General features: G+C 39.2%; 1 protein-coding gene and 1 long non-coding RNA gene across 2 annotated transcripts; one reads left to right on the top strand and one right to left on the bottom strand.

The window, feature by feature from the left end:
• The first annotated feature begins 690 nt into the window (after positions 1-690).
• LOC143282681 (uncharacterized) lies at positions 691-7,221 on the top strand. The gene is made up of 4 exons (XR_013055289.1): positions 691-1,365; positions 2,596-2,690; positions 6,016-6,129; positions 6,970-7,221. It is a non-coding gene; the product is annotated as an uncharacterized LOC143282681 (long non-coding RNA).
• An 89-nt stretch (positions 7,222-7,310) lies between these two features.
• Positions 7,311-16,774, bottom strand: LOC143282679 (uncharacterized). Its single transcript, XM_076588353.1, has 5 exons — positions 16,321-16,774; positions 15,085-15,230; positions 13,348-13,543; positions 12,236-12,379; positions 7,311-9,609 (listed from the first exon to the last, which is right to left on the bottom strand). The coding sequence occupies exons 1-5, from the start codon at positions 16,547-16,549 to the stop codon at positions 9,164-9,166; spliced, it is 1,161 nt and encodes a 386-aa protein (XP_076444468.1). The 5' UTR covers positions 16,550-16,774; the 3' UTR covers positions 7,311-9,163.
• Positions 16,775-17,518: the final 744 nt, after the last annotated feature.

Genomic DNA, 17,518 nt, shown 5'->3' with positions numbered 1-17,518 from the left:
CTTCAGTATAGTTTCCGGTTGTATTGTGTATTATGAAGTATTTCAGTGGAGATACATACATACATATATATATATATATATATATATATATATATATATATATCACATATACGTATCTGTGTGTGTGTGTGTGTGTGTGTGTGTGTGTGTGTGTGTGTGTGGCTGTATATATGTATATATATATATACACATATAAATATATATATATATAGAGAGAGAGAGAGAGAGAGCAGAAAGGTGATCAGGTCATCGACAAGAAACTGACTCACTGATTCAAATGCCACGAATTCAGATAATGATTACGCTGTCAACTTTTTCTCATCTCCCAATTTCCTGTATTGTGAAATCCCCGGGAGAGTGAGTGAGTTCGCAAGAGAGACAGAGACACTGAGATCGTAGTAGAATGGGACTGAATGAATGGCTGGATAAGGACATCAATCATCATGTGGTAAACACGGGAAGAATGGAAATAAAATCGATACTATAATGCTGGGTTTATTTGTATTCTTTATAAGCAAAATAAGAAACTACGCAAGTAATGCGAAACACATTCACACATTGACACATTAGAGGCCAACCCTGAATGACCCCAGTGTAAACTCCAGCAGGACAGCAGTTAAAGGTGAAGTCCGGAAGTACCAAATTCTGTTATTTTATTTTCCTCAAATGTACGAATTCTCATGTGGATTATTGAAAGCTGGCATGGCGGTGGGCGCAATATTTCCGATGGATTCATGTGCAATGTTTAAGTTTCAGTTTCTCAGGGAGGCGTCACTGTGTTTGGACAAATCCATATACGCTACACCACATCTGCGGATGCCTCAACAACAGTGTAAACCTTTGAGTGCATGCATATTGTAGGCAACATAGAGTGGATTTCCTAAAAAAAATTTTTGCCAGAGCCGGCAGAGGCCAACAGTAAAGTTCTGTGTTGCCATGATTCTTTTTCGATGCGCGAAGTGCGTGCTGCACACGGGACCTCGGTTTATCGTCTCATCCGATCGACCAGATGCTTAGTTTGATTGTACCATCAAGCTTGGGTGCTTGTTCCATCAATTTTGCTGAGAATGATAGGAGAATTTCAATGTCTACATTGATGACAAGGTCCCCATCAAAGACCACGTGTCCCCAACAAATTCCAAAGCCAACAGAATCGTAGGCTTTATAAGATGCACAATCGACCACCCGAGGAAGGAGACATTTGTTCATCTATATAAGTTGCTCATTAGACCAGTACTGGATTACGGACACTCAGTTTGGCAACCTCACCACAAGAACAGTAGACATCAAATTAGAAGTAACTATTCAGCAGAATGAGGGAACTCCTGGAACAGACTCGCTGATCAAGTGGTCACAGCAACAAAGGTGAACCGCTTTAAATCCAGACTTGATGCCCACTGGGTAAACTTACCAACAGTATGTGACCCAGTTTGCCACAGATAGCTAACTACCAGACCTAGACCACCACACATGCAGGCAACCCTTGACAGTAAACAGGCCTCACACTCAGGCCTCTAACACCATACTTTCAAGTTAAGAAAATGTGAGACTGTGATCAGTCAAATCCATCTTCCTAAGATGTTTTGTTTTTTTGTTGTTGATTTCTTTTTAAGTGCCAAGTGGTATAGGTCTGCAAATCTTGGGTGTTTTTATCATGGCAGTAGTTTATAGTGGTAAGTTCCCATGTCAAGGGTATCACATGACTTATGTTTGGTCCAGATAAAGATTCAAAATCTCTGTGATTTTGATCACAGTTTTAACACCCACTCTTGGCAGACATTGTCGGGAATGGCCAGAGGACAGTTCAAACTGACGCAGAACAGAAGCCACCCATACAGCTCTAAGAAGACATAATCATATACAGTTGGTTCATTCACCAAAGATCAGTCCACTGTGAAACAAGATGTCTGTAACCAGTGGCATACATGTATATGTGGAGGCCTGGGTGTGGCTGTGCTGATGTGATGAATCAAACTATGTAAAGAACTCACTCAAGTTATTGTTATGAGTTTCTTCTTAGTTCTTGTATTAAAAAAAAAAAAAGTATGATACTTGGGAGAAAAAAAAAATTAAAGATGTAGTTACTAAGTTTTTTTGTTTTGTTTTTTGGTTGTTTTTTTAATCTCAGTTGATCATATTAGATATTACTTTATTAGAAAACTTGGTTATTTTTTTATGTCAGAATATTTACAGATATGTCAAAAATAGAAACATGTTTTTGTGTTGATCATAATACAATATATAAATATTTTCCAAAACATTTTTTTATTTACAGTTATAGCCATGCTTTGTCTATGTTTTGTCTATGTTTCTCTTAGTCTGTGGCCAAAATCATTTGCACGCTTCTGACTTTAAGTTCAGGTGTCTTTTTTTCTTTCTTTTTTCCAATTTATTGATGTTAGACAGAGACTGAGAGTGAGAGAGTGAAAGAAAAACATAATTTTAACAGAAATAGAGAATGGTTTGTACTGTTGATCTCAGTGTGAAGAGAATAAACTTCCTTCTGTATTTGTGGGGGTCAGGACTTTTGTTGTCCATAGATATGTACTCTGCTGCACAATCATAGCATGAACAAGAAATGCATTGCGTGTGCAGGATAAACTGAGAGCCAATGATCTGGAACCATCACATCTCTTGACAGCATCCAGACACGTAGATCTATCTGTACTGTCTTGGAAGTTGCAATAAAGGTACAGTTCAGTTCAGTTGCTGAAGGAGGTCACTGTGTTCAGACAAATCCATATACGTCACACCTCATCTGCTAAGCAGATGCCTGACCAGCAGTATAACCCAACACGCTTAGGCATTGAAGGAAAATAAAGTGAAATAAACTTTAAATAGATAAATACATGAATAAACATAAGAAATATTTTAACAAAAATGATGAATAAATAGATTATTAGATAGATAAATAAAAGAATGAAAATTGGTGGAGAAAAAGAATGATAATCATGAAATATTAATGAGCAAAAAAGGAAATATATGGATAAAAGAATTATAAAAGTACAGCACTTTCTCCCACCCCCCACCCCCCTGTTAAAAGTGATAGCTCTTTGCAGTTTGTATTTATTACTATGATTTAAAATAATGCTAATTCCTGAGATTTGACAAACGCTATCATGATTACTTCAAGTTTAAGAACTAGATGCAAACTTTCTCAAAGGAAAATATATGGTTGGCTCTGTCAGAGTGTGGGTGAGATATGTGTTTTCAGTGCAAGTGTGGTGGTAAGTGGGAAAGAAAACACAGGTGTCATCTGTATAAATGATGATGAAAATTTCTCTAATTTTGTGAATAGTTGATTTTTCAGTACTTTCATGAACAAATCAAAGTGAGAGTTTTTAACAGTGAAATTTTCACCATTTCTGAAACAAGCAAATTAAAGTGAGAGCTTTTAACAGGTGAAATTTTCAGTACTTTTGTGAACAGGCAAATTAAAGTGAGAACTTTCAATTTAAACTTAGTATAAAATGAATAAACCAGATTTTTAAAAAATTCTTTGTGAACAGGCAGATTAAAGTGAGAATTTTCAATTTAAAACTTTAATAGAATGAATAAACCTGATTAAAATGTTATCACTAAGACTTTCTGGTGGTTGTATCAACTTAGTGGCATATGTCTGGAGTTGCCATGGAGCTATTAGATCACCAGACATCAACAAGGAGATTTTCCGACAGTGTTCTTGAAAGACCCAGGGCACTGAGCGATGTCTCCTGACAGACTTTGAGAAATGAGCAAAAAGTTCTCGATTCTGTATACAGTTTGGTTGCTTGTATAGGATCCGCATTGTTATTGGGCATCGTTCTTTCTCTCCCCCAACATGATACTAAATCGCTGAATCAGTAGTGCCAGTTCTGATTCAACATTTCCAGCACACCATCTGGGGAAACCCCAAAGGCTTTGATGTCAGCTCAACACAGGCGCCCATGGCAATGAACGGGAACTTAGAACTAATGTGGAACTAAGGCCATCATGAGAGCAGAGCATGAAAGCCACAGAATTGAGGTGCAATTTTTCTGTATTTCTTATGGTGGGTGGGAATGAGAAAGTCCATTAGGTTTGTGACAACATGACAAAGCTGTGCCCTGCGCTCCTTTCATGGTGTGTCATGGAAAATACAGGACCTAGAGTGTAGAGTTGTTGTTTCACCAAGATTAATGATAGAAAATAATTGCTTTCTAACCAACAAGATCAATAGAAAAAAAATTATGTTAAAGATAAATAAAAAATTTGTGACCACCATGGGTACCATGATCAGTGATAGTAAACATTCCTTTTGCAACCTCCAAGATCAGTTGTACAAAATATTGTTTTTGTAACAGCCAAGATAAATTTAATAGAAAATATTACTTTTGTAACCACCAAAATTGGTAAAACTAAAAGTAATAAAAGTTGTTGGGTTTTTTTGTTTACCACCAACATAAAAAAGAAAATATTATTTTGTAACTGCCAAGATCAGTAAATAGAAAATATTATTTTTGTAACCACCAAACAGAAAATATTTCTGTAATTACTAAGATCTGTAATAGAAGGTATTGTTTTTGTATCCACTAATTTGACTAAGATCAGTAATTGAAAATATTCTTTTTGTAACCACCAACATTAGTATAGAAAAAGATTTTTTTGAAACTGTTGTGATTATATCATTTCTGTAGCATGTTTGCCATGGATCTGTGAGATCACCAGACAGCAACATGGAGATTTTCTGATAATGTTCTTGAAAGACCCAGGGTACTGAGTGATGTCCTCTGACAGACTAAAAATTTTATGATGAAGATAAGTTCATGATCTGGTGGTTGTTTGCTACAAGTGAGTTGTTAGCATCCACTTTGCTACTGTGTGCATGTCTAGCATCTTTTAGTGTTGTTAATGTGTACATGTCTAACATCTTTTAGTGTTGCTGTTTAAGTATTTCAGACAGCTGTGATGAAGAGAGAAAAATATCTGTTGTCTCTGTATGTGTGTGTAGTAAGCAATTTGATTGGAGTATGTTTTGATCAAAACTCTGTGTGTTTGTGTGTGTACATGTATTTTTTGTGTAAGTTGCATTGTATAAACTAAGGTTACCATTTATGAGTTTTTATAGTAGAGGTGTAAATGATGATAAATTTTTTTCCAAATGTTTTTGAGATATGACTGAGCTAAGATTACAGCATGAGGATTACTGAAACAGACTCTGCTTAGAGATAAGGTTATTTCAGTTGTCTACAGGTTCAATAGCACAAGAGAATTAAAAAGGCACCAGACAGTGTTGTTTCATAAAGATTTTTCTTGGATATTGTTCAGGTAAATCACATCTGTGAAGCCCTTTTATTATGGCTTCTTTCTTTGTTTTCTTTTATTTCTCTCATGTTCTATGGTGGTTGTATCAACTCAATGGCATGTTTGTAGAGTTGCCATGGAGCTATTAATCACCAGACAGCAACAGGGAGATTTTCCGACAGTGTTCTTGAAAGACCCAGGGCACTGAGCGATGTCTCCTGACAGACTTGTTATGCTTACTAGTAGAAGTTCAGGATTTTGTGTTGGTGTTCACGTTGGTTGTTAGTGTAAACTTTGTTATTATACATATCTCGCAAACATTTTTTTTGGTGTTGCTGTTTAAATCTTCCTGTCAGCTGTAAATTTGGAGAGAGAAAAACCTGTGTCTCACATTGTTGTCTGTGTGTGTGTGTTGTACATAAAGTATCTACTATCAAGTCTTTTGGATGAGATGATAAATTGAGGTTCTGTGCACAGGGTGCGCTGAAAAAGAACCCATGGCATTGTAAGTGTTGTCCTCCGGCAAAATTCTGTGAAGAAATCCAGACTGATAGGCACACACACACACACACACACACACATATATATATATGCATGCAATGAAAGCCTGACTAGTACATAGGGCTGTGCTGCTGGTCAGGCATCTGCCTGGCACTAGCAGATGCGGAGTAGCTTATAAATATAAGATTCTTTCCAAATGCAGTTATGCCCTGTTGGGAAACTGAAACTGAACCAGAACGTTTGTTGCTGCAGGTACAGTTGCACTGCACTGAGATCAGCAAACATCCAACAAGGAGCATGGACAAAGGGAGGAAAGGGGTGCACTGCACATGATTACCATATCAACACACACTGATCAGTCATCAGGTGACACTCTTAACAGGTCATAAAAGCCAGTTTCAGTGGGTTGTGTATTTGCAGGGCTTGGGCTGAAGGATTTGTTTTAAGTGAACGTAATTGAATTATGACAGGATTTTGTTAAGTGAAAGGCAGGTGCAAGTGTTACATCATAGTCAAGTGTTGGGTCACAGTGATAGTTATTCTTGCCAGGCAGATGAACGTGTTTACACTGAGAGTGCAGTCATGTGTGTATTTTTTTTGCGTGTGCAAGTAAATCTTTTGGCATTCAGGTTTATATCTTGATTCTCGTGTGTTCAGAGAACTGAAAATATGTGTATTGGACATAACTCACTTGTGTGTTATATCCACATGCAACTATTCCTGTCAGCAATTTTCAGTCATAACTATACGCCCGGTGTCTTCTACTGCCAGCAGCTGCCACTTATTAGAAAAGTGGGCCACAGCATGGCGAGGCTGTGACACTTCAGTGATACTGCACTGAGCTCTGCAGCCAGGGGCCCACAATGCTGTCTGTCTCCTTGGCATAGGACAAGAAATGATATTAAATATGTTGTAAATTCCTTTGACCCAATCCCCAGTAGCATGTTTGCGTTCAAGCACACATGCAGTGCATTCTGTTCTACCGTTATATAGGCAGGTGTGCTCCAAAGGACCTGTCCACCACTTGGACAAATTACTGAGCTCATCACAGGCTACACAGTAAAAAATGTGTGTATGACTGCATCGCTTTCCCTGTCCCACCAGATTTGCACCAGTTGTCTGTAGAAATACGAGAAGGTCTAGCAAGCTATTGAAAGTCCCTATACATGAATTGTGTTATACAACTTTGAAAAATGCTTTGTTCAGGGTGGAGTGTGTTCAGAATGGGAGGATGGTGAGTTGTACAAGTTACAAGCCATCATTGACAAGCTGGTGACCATTGCTGCCTGCCCTGACTGAACTCTTGCCGGGCAGACCCCTCCACTGAAGCCTCCATCCTGATCAGCCACACACCATGTGCAGTGAAAGATGACAACAAATGCTGCTTTGTTCAACAAAAAAAAAAGAAGTAAAAATAAATAATATTAAAAAAATCTAAAGGCTGCATAATTGTTGTGCTCTCTCAATTGTTGACCAAATTCACAAACGAAATGCTGTCTGTAGCATCAACAAGTACCATTCACCCCGCATTCATTCCAAACTATCCAAAATTTTTTAAAACTTTTATTTCAGCAGTTAGACACAGAAAATCATCAGTCAAATTTTTTTTTAAAGCCATATTTCAACCGCTTGCTCTGAACAAATATTCCAACAAAACACAATGAAACATGACAAAAAAAGATGAGAGCAACAATACAAAAGTACTGTTTATTTGAGAACTCCAAACATGATTGACCTGTACAACTTCTATTCCTATTACCCAAGAGCACATACAGAAAATACTGACTAAGTAAATGTATGTATTTCATTCCCAGTCGGTTTATCACAGTGTGGCACACATCAACCAGTGAAAAAGCAGTAATATACTTTTGAAACAAAAACTAAAGAAAGGGGGTTTGGGGGGTATGTTATATATAAATATATATTACATATATTTCACATATATCAAAGTCAAAGTATATACAACCTATTTTATTATGCCAATGTACAGCCTCATTCTAAATTGTGAAAAGCAGAGGGATGGTGGTAGGGTAGAAAGTTTAAGACTAAACAGTTCCTATTCTGTTTATTATTGGCGGACATGTTCTTGTAAACTATTCCATTTTCTACATGACATTTCGCTTTGGATTTTCGTGCTGTCTTATAAGCTTTTGAGGATGACAGCCTTTTATTTCATAATAAAAGAGTTTCTTCTGTACAGCCAATAGTTTTCGTTAGTCCATACTTATTTTTAGCATTGACGAAAGAAAAAAAAAGTATGAACATTTCTGCAGGGTTATACATCTCATTGGACTCTCTGGAATGTTAAAGGAATTGTTCCATGGCATAACTGAGCATGTAATTTGAGTAAACATTTTCTTGTGGACACTCTTAAAAGTGAAAATCTCTTGGAGTTGAAAGCAGGACAGATAACTCGTGGTTTGTCATACTGAGAACAGGAAAGCTAGTGGCTTATACATTCAAATGACTCCCACAATAAAACCAAGAAGGTAAACAATAAACAGTGGACACAATACAGATGAGAGAATTGCAAAAGCACATATGGTTATCAATTTTTATACACACAATCAATTTCACTCTGTATTTTACCATAAGCTAAGGGGCAACCATAAGTCTTTTGACAATATTTGCGAAGGAAAATGTGTTTTTGGCCACAGTTTTCCTTTTCTTTCTAATTCATTTAAAAAGACCTATGTGAAGCAAGAAATGAAGTAGGAACTGCAAAAATAGTTGACAAAACTTCATGAAAGCCACAATGGATTGTAATGACCAACAGAAAATATTCTCTGTTTTTTTTAATCATGTTCCGGCAAGGAAGGTGGTTGCAGTTTTATCTTCCGAGAACATAGATTCAGGTAACAGGGAATCCATGATTTCATGACAAAATATGTAATTTTTACAAGGTTTTCCTGATCACAAGGAACTGAAAAAGTAGTTAACAACTCTTGCTATAAATGCAGGTTTAGATCATGAACATTTATCTTGCATGAACATGAATCTCATTGACACATTGACTGTGTCCCCAACAAGTATCAGTGACTGTTCTGATGGGCAGCACAAGCCTATCCAACACTGTCCCTTTGGAAAAAAAAACAACAACAACCAAATGAAACTTCTAATGGAAAAGAACCGTCACTCCCAGCAAAGTGACTTGACACATTCCCTGATTACCTTCTGAAAAAAAAACAACCACCTAATGTAAACTAACAGAAAAAACTTGTCAATCCCCAGTTAAGTGATGTGACACATTCCATGATTACTTCTTTTTAAAAAAAGAAAAGAAAATTAAATGGGAATCTTATGAAAAAAGAACCATCACTCCCCCAACAAAGTGACGACACATTCTCCTGATTACCTCTCGTCAAAACCAGTGCTGCCCCCTTACTGCAGCCAACCAGTCTTACTTCCGGAGCCAGGGAAGCTTCACAATCTTCTCCCCGTCAGGCCAGTCGAAGCGAGTCTGGTACTCAGTGAAGCTGGGCTGATAGCAGGCTTTGCCTAGGGGTCGGCCGTGGATCTGCATGTTTGGCTTTGGGTTGATGAGGAAGTCACTGCAGCGGGTGATATCAGCAGGCGAGGCGTAGCGCTGCATGTACTCGGTGCGGCCTGGGAAGGTGGTGTTGATTCCCGCCTGCTCCTGCACTGACATGGCGCGAGGGCCACGGGCGGTGGTGGTCATCATCTCTTGGTTGCGCTCGCCAGGGCGGCTGGCCAGTGTAGCGTTCATGCCGTTGAGGGTCCGCATGGTGTGCATGTGCTCGCTGAAATTCGGTGCGGCACCTGCCCGCGTGCCTGGTGCCGTGAAGGTGTTGCTTCGGGAGTAGAGCGTGTCCAGGGTGCGGTACCCTGAGGGTGTAGATGGCATATGTGAAATGTTTCGTTCTTTTCTTTTTTTTTTAACATTTTGTTTTGTTTTGAGGAGGGGTTCATTTTACATATTACCATAGCTGTTTGCATTCAACAAGATTTAACAAGGCACTGTATAGTAGTCAGTTGGGGTGTATTTATTTTGTAGCTTGCAGCCCAGCCAACAATAGGGGGTCATATTACAGTATAAGTAACAATGATTAAATAAATAAATAAATACAGACAAATGTATAAAAATGTGTATGCTTGTAATCAAACATTATGGTCCTGGGTTTTTGTATGGCCTGGTGCAACAATGATTAATAAACAAAAATACATACAAATAAATAGATAAACAAACAAAAATATGTATGCTTGTAATCAAACATCACTGCCCTGGGTTTTGCAAGGTAATTCTTTTTGCCCCTGTTATCAGAGAATGCCTTTCCTGGAGCTAGTTAATATGGAAAGACACACGACTGGGAACTATGGAGGTCTCTAGTTGATAGTGGTCTGTACCTATGGAGGAGTCAAAACAAGACAAGACGTGTTTATTTCAGGTCAAAAGTCCTAGCAAGTTAGTAAATAATCAGAAAAAGACACAATATGTCCAAACCCATTAAATCCATGCTTCAGTCTGTAAGCTTTTACCTCTTTTTTTTTTAAGGTGTCACTTCATTCCTGTTTATAAAAAGTTGTCTTTTGTCTTCCAAACTTCTGAAAACGTAATGTTCTCTTTTCTGTTTTCACTAATTGGCTCACATATGCGTTTACATTCAACAAGAGTCCATGCAATTAAAGTGTTTCAGTTGTCTGTGTGTGTGTCCATGGTTAACTGTAACATTTTCATATTATCTGTAAATGCTAATATTGATGCCAAATTTACCATAAAGATAAGGGAAAAAAGTGCTTCCATACAAAATTTAGCATAAAGATAGGAAAAAAGTACTTCCACACATTTTATTTATTGTGACAATGCACTTTAGGAATGACACCCAAAAAATTTATAAGGGAGCTGGTTCATAATTGTACCACTTAACCACAAATACAGCTTGACTAATGCTGACACACCAGGCTATGTACTTTTTCATTAGCCATAATGTCCATTTCCTGTAGAGGATACTTTTGGGAAAGGATTTTTTTTTTTTTTTTTTCCTAAATTTATTTTCATATGTCCAAGAGAACAATTTTCTGTAATGTAATGCTGACAAGTAAGCCAGGGGAAGTCATCCTGTCTTGTGCATGACCAAGGGATATAATGATGCCCCTTCTGTGAACACAAATCAATTGTCAGAAAGTCTCCAAAACTGGAGATAACTTGATTCTCTGAAGAAGTGGGTGAACATGTCTCAAGCTGCTAAGCATGAGTGAGAGTATTTCTGAATAATATGGATTTCCATGTTGACATTTTGGTGTTTAAAAACTTAAGCAAAAAAATCTTTATTTTATTTTATTGAGGTATGTGCATCAGTAAAGCAGGCCGTGTACCCCAGCTCCAAACTTTCCTGTGTTTTCTTCCCTTGGCTATTACATTTTGATTTAAATTTTACATTGTAACAGACATGAATTAGTGTAGATAAGCCTAATTGCAAACAGTCCACTAGAAGCGACCAGCTCAACGTGTATACTGTAAAGGTAACATGTCGTACAATACTCAAACGTAGTTCTTTTCTTTTTGAAGGCTTTCTCCAACTGGTTGCACCAGGAACAGTTCTTCTGCTCATTCTTTTCAACGTTTTGTCGACATTTGAAAAAGCAGCAGTGACTGAGGGTAAATGCGAATGGGCAAGTCTAATTGCAAATGACTGCTTTGGGTACATGTAGACAATTATAACATAAGCAGGTCTTTAACTCATTAGACATATCATTGGAACATCACACCAGAATGTTGTACATTTTGATCACACATGTACACAAACAGACATTTCAACACACACTGTACACAAACACACTTTCGAGATTGCTCAGTAACTGTGCAGCATCGTTCGCAAAAAGACTCGCGTAAAAATATATGGTCTAACTGCAAACGACACTATCTTGGCAGGTTCGTGTCAAAACTGACGTTCTGATCTGTCACGACTATGCTTTCTTAAATTCCCCCATCACTGGTAATGCACATTGAACATATCCGATCAAATCAACTTTTTCAAACTGTGTCCAAGTTCAAGTTCTACAACATGCTTCCCTTGATTTTAGGATTTTGAGAGCCAGGTTCGTAACCTTGGGCAGCAGTGGTGCGTGAAGAGAAGAAAGAGCGCAGAAATAGCTGATGTTTGACTGGTTCTTGGAAATGGATATTCATTAAGGTACTTGAAAAAGGTGAAAGCAGACGTTAAATTGTGAAATGCAACTATTAAGGACGCTTCGAAGTGGGGCGGTACACGAATCATTAACAATTACACGCTGTTCGCAATTACCCATACCTACCCTACTAATGCTAGAAAAAAACAAACATTCACATAAAAAAATCATGAATAGCAAAATGGCTACATATTAAATAAGAGAGACAAAAACAAGACAGGCTGCAAACGTTTCTGTCTTACAACAATCAGTCACTCTCACCCACCCATAACACAAAGTTACCACCGGATGATTACCAGAAGAAAAGAAAAGGCAACTGGCTCACCCTTGTTGACAACCATGGGTGCTCTGTCATTGCTGAAGCGAACCTCTTTCCTCAAGGACCCAAGGTTATCGGGAGCAACGCTGCCCCACTGGGTGCCTTCCAGCTGGGGCCGCCCCTGTGTTTCTCTGCCTGGAATGCCCAGTGCTGAAAGAGGAACATTCACTCTTTTGCCACCAAGTTTCTATGTGAAAAATACTCCCCAGTGCCAAATGTTTTAGACTTGCCACTCGCAGTCATGTGATTTGGTTCATGTCAAAACAGCAAAGTGGATTTTTTCACTTTACTATATTCTATTTTTATTTCTAATATTTTGCACATCCTTCCTGTCATTTTAGAGCAACAACAAAATTCCCAATATTAATTTAACTCACTCTTGACGAATAGTTTTCTCCCTTGCTTTTCCCTACAGATGACCCATTTGTTAGGGTTAGGAAAAAAATCACAAAAAATACAAAACATAAAGTAACTGAATGAAATTCACTGTACTTGACCAACTGACCCCTCTTCTCACGTCGTGTGAACGCCCACCCCTCTCTCTCTTCACTGCTCTCAGAAGCTGAGTCACTGTCAGTACCTTCTTGCTGGCAGCTTTCTTCACTGCAGATACTTTATTAATGTCTTCATCCTTGTCGATGTTGAAACCTTAAGTTTGAAGCATTTCAATCACTTCAGCAACAGTAAAAGCCACTGTCGTGATCTAGTTTGCTCCAAAAATTTCCACTTGTATCACCTGCAACATTTTTTTCGATATATATGCAGATTAGCTTGTCATGTGGGGTGCTGAACTCGCTGGCAGGTGTGTTGTTATAGAATCTCATGAAGAAACTTTCCATTTGACCCTTGACACATTTGCAGTGGCTGGTGTAGCTACGATTGTTATGCTACCCCATGAGGAAAACATGGAAATTTTTTTAATTTTTGAAACTGTTATAGCATTACATCATCCGGAGTGAGTAAAGGACCTTTCCAAAAATTACTATAATTCTGAGAGACAGTTTCTCAGAGAAATCTGATGAAATAGTCATTACATTATCGGCATCCTTTGCAGTAAGTACTTTGGTTTTTCAAACAAATCTGATGAAAGAATCACACACTGGGGGTAGAAACCTTACTTGTGTTTGATCGAGATAATGGGTTCATGAAACCAGTTGTGCGGCCCTTATCCATCCACGACGTCTCCATTTTGAATGGGTCTCGAGATCCCCGTGTGAGGTTGTGTCGGTAGCCAGTGTAGCGGTCTGTCACACCTATGTGATCACCAAATTGTTTGATGCGGTCCGTGGCTCCATATGTGAACGGCTCCAAATCCTTGAGGAAAAAAGGCGTCATTTTACATATGTGGTAAACTTTTCGAAAGATCTACACCCACACAAACACACATAAACAGGGACACACACACACACACACACACACACACACACACATTCACAGCACCAAACAAACATTTGTATGCATTCTCTCTCTCTCTCTCTCTCCATTGCATGTCATTCTAAAGCTATCTTAGCTCAGGACTACTCAGAACACTTACAGGAGGAGAGAGGGGTGTCAGTCAATAAAAAGCCATTCATAAAATATGTGAATATGCACGTTCATTGAATCTGATAGCATGTCCAGCTTTAGAAAAGGGCAAGCAATCAATTATGATTGTCATCTTAATTTTCACTGTGCTTCGTTATTTACTAAATTATTTTTGACTCACTTGTGTAAACAAAGTGAGTCTATGTTTTAACCCGGTGTTCGGTTGTGTGTGTGTGTGTGTGTGTCCGTGTGTCTGTGTGTCGGTGGTAAATTTTAACATTGACATTTTCTCTTCAAATACTTTGTCAGTTGACACCAAATTTGGCATAAAAATAGGAAAAATTCAGTTCTTTCCAGTCATCTTGTTTAAAACAATATTGCACCTGTGGGATGGGCACAACCGAACACCGGGTTAAAACATACTCATTTTGTTTACACAAGTGAGTCAAAAAAGAAGCCTAATTATATGCAAACTGCATTTACTGTTATATTTATATTTTTTGTATTCTCTAAACTTGGCACTCTGACCTCTTATTCTGACACAACAACAAGAGGAGTCATTATTATCATTTTTTGTTCAAACAGGAACTTCTTTTGCAAAGCATGGAAGTTTTATTTATTTTGCAAACGTTTTGGTGCAGATAGTAAAAAAGGGAAATTACTCTGTAATTAATGCTAGGGGACTTAATTTATCACAAGTGAGTCTTGAAGGCCTTGCCTCTCTTGTTACATCATGTATTTGTCATCTGTCAAGACCCAGTCTCGCCAAAGAAGCAATTCACCCTATCTGTGCATCATGTGTCTGTCAGACCCATTCTCACAAGAACCGTGTAGCAGTGCTCCCCTACTGATATGTCATGGGTCTGTGAGACCCATGTCATTCTTGGGGGAAAGGGGGTTGGGATGGGGCTGAGGATGCATGCAAACCCAAGGCTGCCTTCATGAAACATGGAGCCAAAAATGACTGGTATGCTTGAGGCTGAGTTTGAAAAAAGGATGTGAGTAAACGGTGCACATTTTTGTGCTGCTGTGTTTTGTTCTTTCTAAAGTGTGGGTCTGTGAGACCCAAAGAGTCGGAATTGGAGTTGCTGTTTGCAAGACATGTTTATCTATTTACTGATTTATAAAAACAGTAGAAAATGTGCAAAAAATGATTCCCATACAGAATTCAAGGCATACAAGAAATCTTGAGTAAATGTAATGAATAAGAAGAAGAATAATGACAATAATTTAAGACAAAAATAAGTCTGCTGAACCCACACAGTGTACAATGAAAGTAAAAAAAACACTGTATTTTAAGAATTGTCGTTCATTCATCAACACCCTGGTACCTGCTGGATCTGTTTGAGGCTGGTGATGGCCCACTGATGGAGCTCCCTCACTTCGTTCTCCTGTTTCTGGCCCATGGAGACAGCACCCAGCTGGCTCTTGTAGTCAAACAGACGTGCTGCTGCCTTGTCCAGCACACCGGTTGCTCCTGTGTTAATACAAAAGGTGACAATTAATGTCATGGGTGGGAGTATTTCCATATGATGTTGATCTCCTTGTTGTGTTGTATCGTATTGTATATGATATTGTATTAATGTGTCACAACAGATTTCACTGTGTGAAAAGTGGGGCTGCTCTTCCCAGGGAGAGCACATCACTACTGTGGTAGAGTCATCCATTTTAAACAAACAAAATTCAGGGATAACCATTTTGTTGCCATGGGTTCTTTTATGTGCACTAAATGCGAGCTACAGACAGGACCTCGGTTTATCATCTCATCTGAATTACTAGTGTCCAGACCACCACTCGAGGTCTAGTGGTGGGGGAGAAAATGCTGGCGTGTGTGTGATTTGATCACATGTACTTAGATTCTTTCTTGTCCTGTTTCTCAACTGTGGTGTATTATGACATGTTGAAGATCAAAATACTGTTAGAAGTTAAGAGAAGGTTGAAAATAAGATGCAGAGATTTACAGAGTGGAGTAGAAGAGACAAAATGCATAAGAAAAGTATAATTAGACAAACAAAACGCAAGAAAAAAACAACTGATATACAGACATCAAGATGGAAAGCTGAGTGAATTGACATTGGAGTTCTGCCCCCCCCCCCCCCCCCCACACACACACACACACAACCTCACACACACACACACACACACACACACACACTGTTTCAGGACAGAAGGCTGAGAGAACTGATGCAGGAATTTAGACTCGCTCAATCCCTCCTTCACGCGCACACACAAACACACACACACACACATGAACACACACACAAGCATTATTGCCTGGAGTGTGATCATATTCTTATTTCCATACTTTCATAACTTTCTCAACTTCAGTTTAATTGTTTTTAATTGTTTTCTGTGTTATTATTTTCTGTTGCACATGTCAAACAATGAATTCTGTACCGGAGTATCGGCAATAAACCAGTCTTGAGTCACACACACACACACACACACACACACACACACATGCACGCGCGCTCACACACACACACACACACACACACACACACACACACATGAACACACACATAGTCACACACACACACACACACACACACCGTACAGACACTAACCAGCCAGGGCACCACTGGTGCTCTGGGGATCGAACGTCCCCTTCCACTCCTCGGATCCCAGCAAAGTGCCATCCAGTCTGAGGTGATCCAAACCATTCTTGATGGACGTGAGCTCGCGGGCGATCTCCTCCGTGCAATAGAAGTTACCACTCTGCAAGATGTCGGCGATATCGGCTTCTACAGTTCGCACTGTGTTTTTCAGCGCGTTGGCTGCGCGTGAAACTTCCATGTTCCTGGACTTTTTCTCCCTTTCGTTTTTATCTCTGCGCAGCGGAGTTCTTCTTCCTCCTCCTCCAAAAGTAGAAGCCTCAGTTTGTGGAGGTGGAGAGAAATCGCGAGAAACGCTCGGTCTTTTTCTGGGGTGTTTTACGCTTGCACGCTCGCTGCTCGGGCTTCCTTAGCGATGGCCGCGAGACGGCGGTTAGCAACCAACCAACCGTTGACAACCATCTCTCCCCGCGTGCACGAGTTCCACGCAGGGGAGATAATGCTCCCAGTAGTATGGGGGGAAAGTCAGTCGGCTGAAGGTGCAATTTCACTATTTTGTCATAGTTCTGTGTGTTTGTTTTGAATGAAAAAGAAAAAGAAAAAAAAGAAGATATATATATACCTACATATATATAGAGAGAGGGGGAGTGGACGAGGTGTGGTGGTGGCATCAGGTTTCTCTCTCTCTGCAACCAATGTCTTTCCTGGAGCCCCCGCCCCCCTCTCTGTCTGTCTGTCTCTCTCACTCACTATTACTTGTCTGCTTTTCATGCCCTCCCAGTCCACTCCCCCACCCTAGCTCTCTGTTTTTTTTCCAGCAAGCCTTGACACTTTTCGGTCCCCCTTTCCGCAGGAAATGATGCATACCTACTATCGGATGTTTAGCTTTGCTCTGGCGATTAGGTAGTGATCAATTATTGTAAACTGGTACTGTGGCGAGCACTAGCTGTCCAATCTACACTGAGTGTTATTTCAAGTGTCTATGTAGTCTTTTAGTGTTTGTTTGTTGTTTCTATGGCTTTGGAGTAGTATTCTTTGCTTCTTTCTTCAGTTTATTTACGACGATTCCGTTTCGGCCGGAGATGACCCGCAGTCAAACGGAAGGGCGTCCTCAACGGCACCACGGACTTATACTGAGATCGTTCTGTTTATAGGTCTGTGTGCCTCAGCACTCTGGCTTACTTGATTTACCATAACTGATTTGAGGAAC

The sequence above is a fragment of the Babylonia areolata genome, chromosome 6, assembly GCF_041734735.1.
Source record: "Babylonia areolata isolate BAREFJ2019XMU chromosome 6, ASM4173473v1, whole genome shotgun sequence".
In the NCBI taxonomy this organism is placed as follows: domain Eukaryota; kingdom Metazoa; phylum Mollusca; class Gastropoda; order Neogastropoda; family Buccinidae; genus Babylonia; species Babylonia areolata.
Note: the sequence above shows the minus strand (reverse complement) of the source record. Positions and strands in the feature narration are given on the sequence as shown.

Bases quoted from the DNA above. Each gene is read 5' to 3' on its own strand.
- LOC143282679 (XM_076588353.1), bottom strand. From the start codon at position 16,549: ATGGAAGTTTCACGCGCAGCCAACGCGCTGAAAAACACAGTGCGAACT. The intron at 15,231-16,320 runs GTTAGTGTCTGT...GTATTAACACAG, and splicing joins CACCAGTGGTGCCCTGGCTG to GAGCAACCGGTGTGCTGGAC. The intron at 9,610-12,235 runs GTGAGCCAGTTG...CTACACCCTCAG, and splicing joins ACCCATGGTTGTCAACAAGG to GGTACCGCACCCTGGACACG.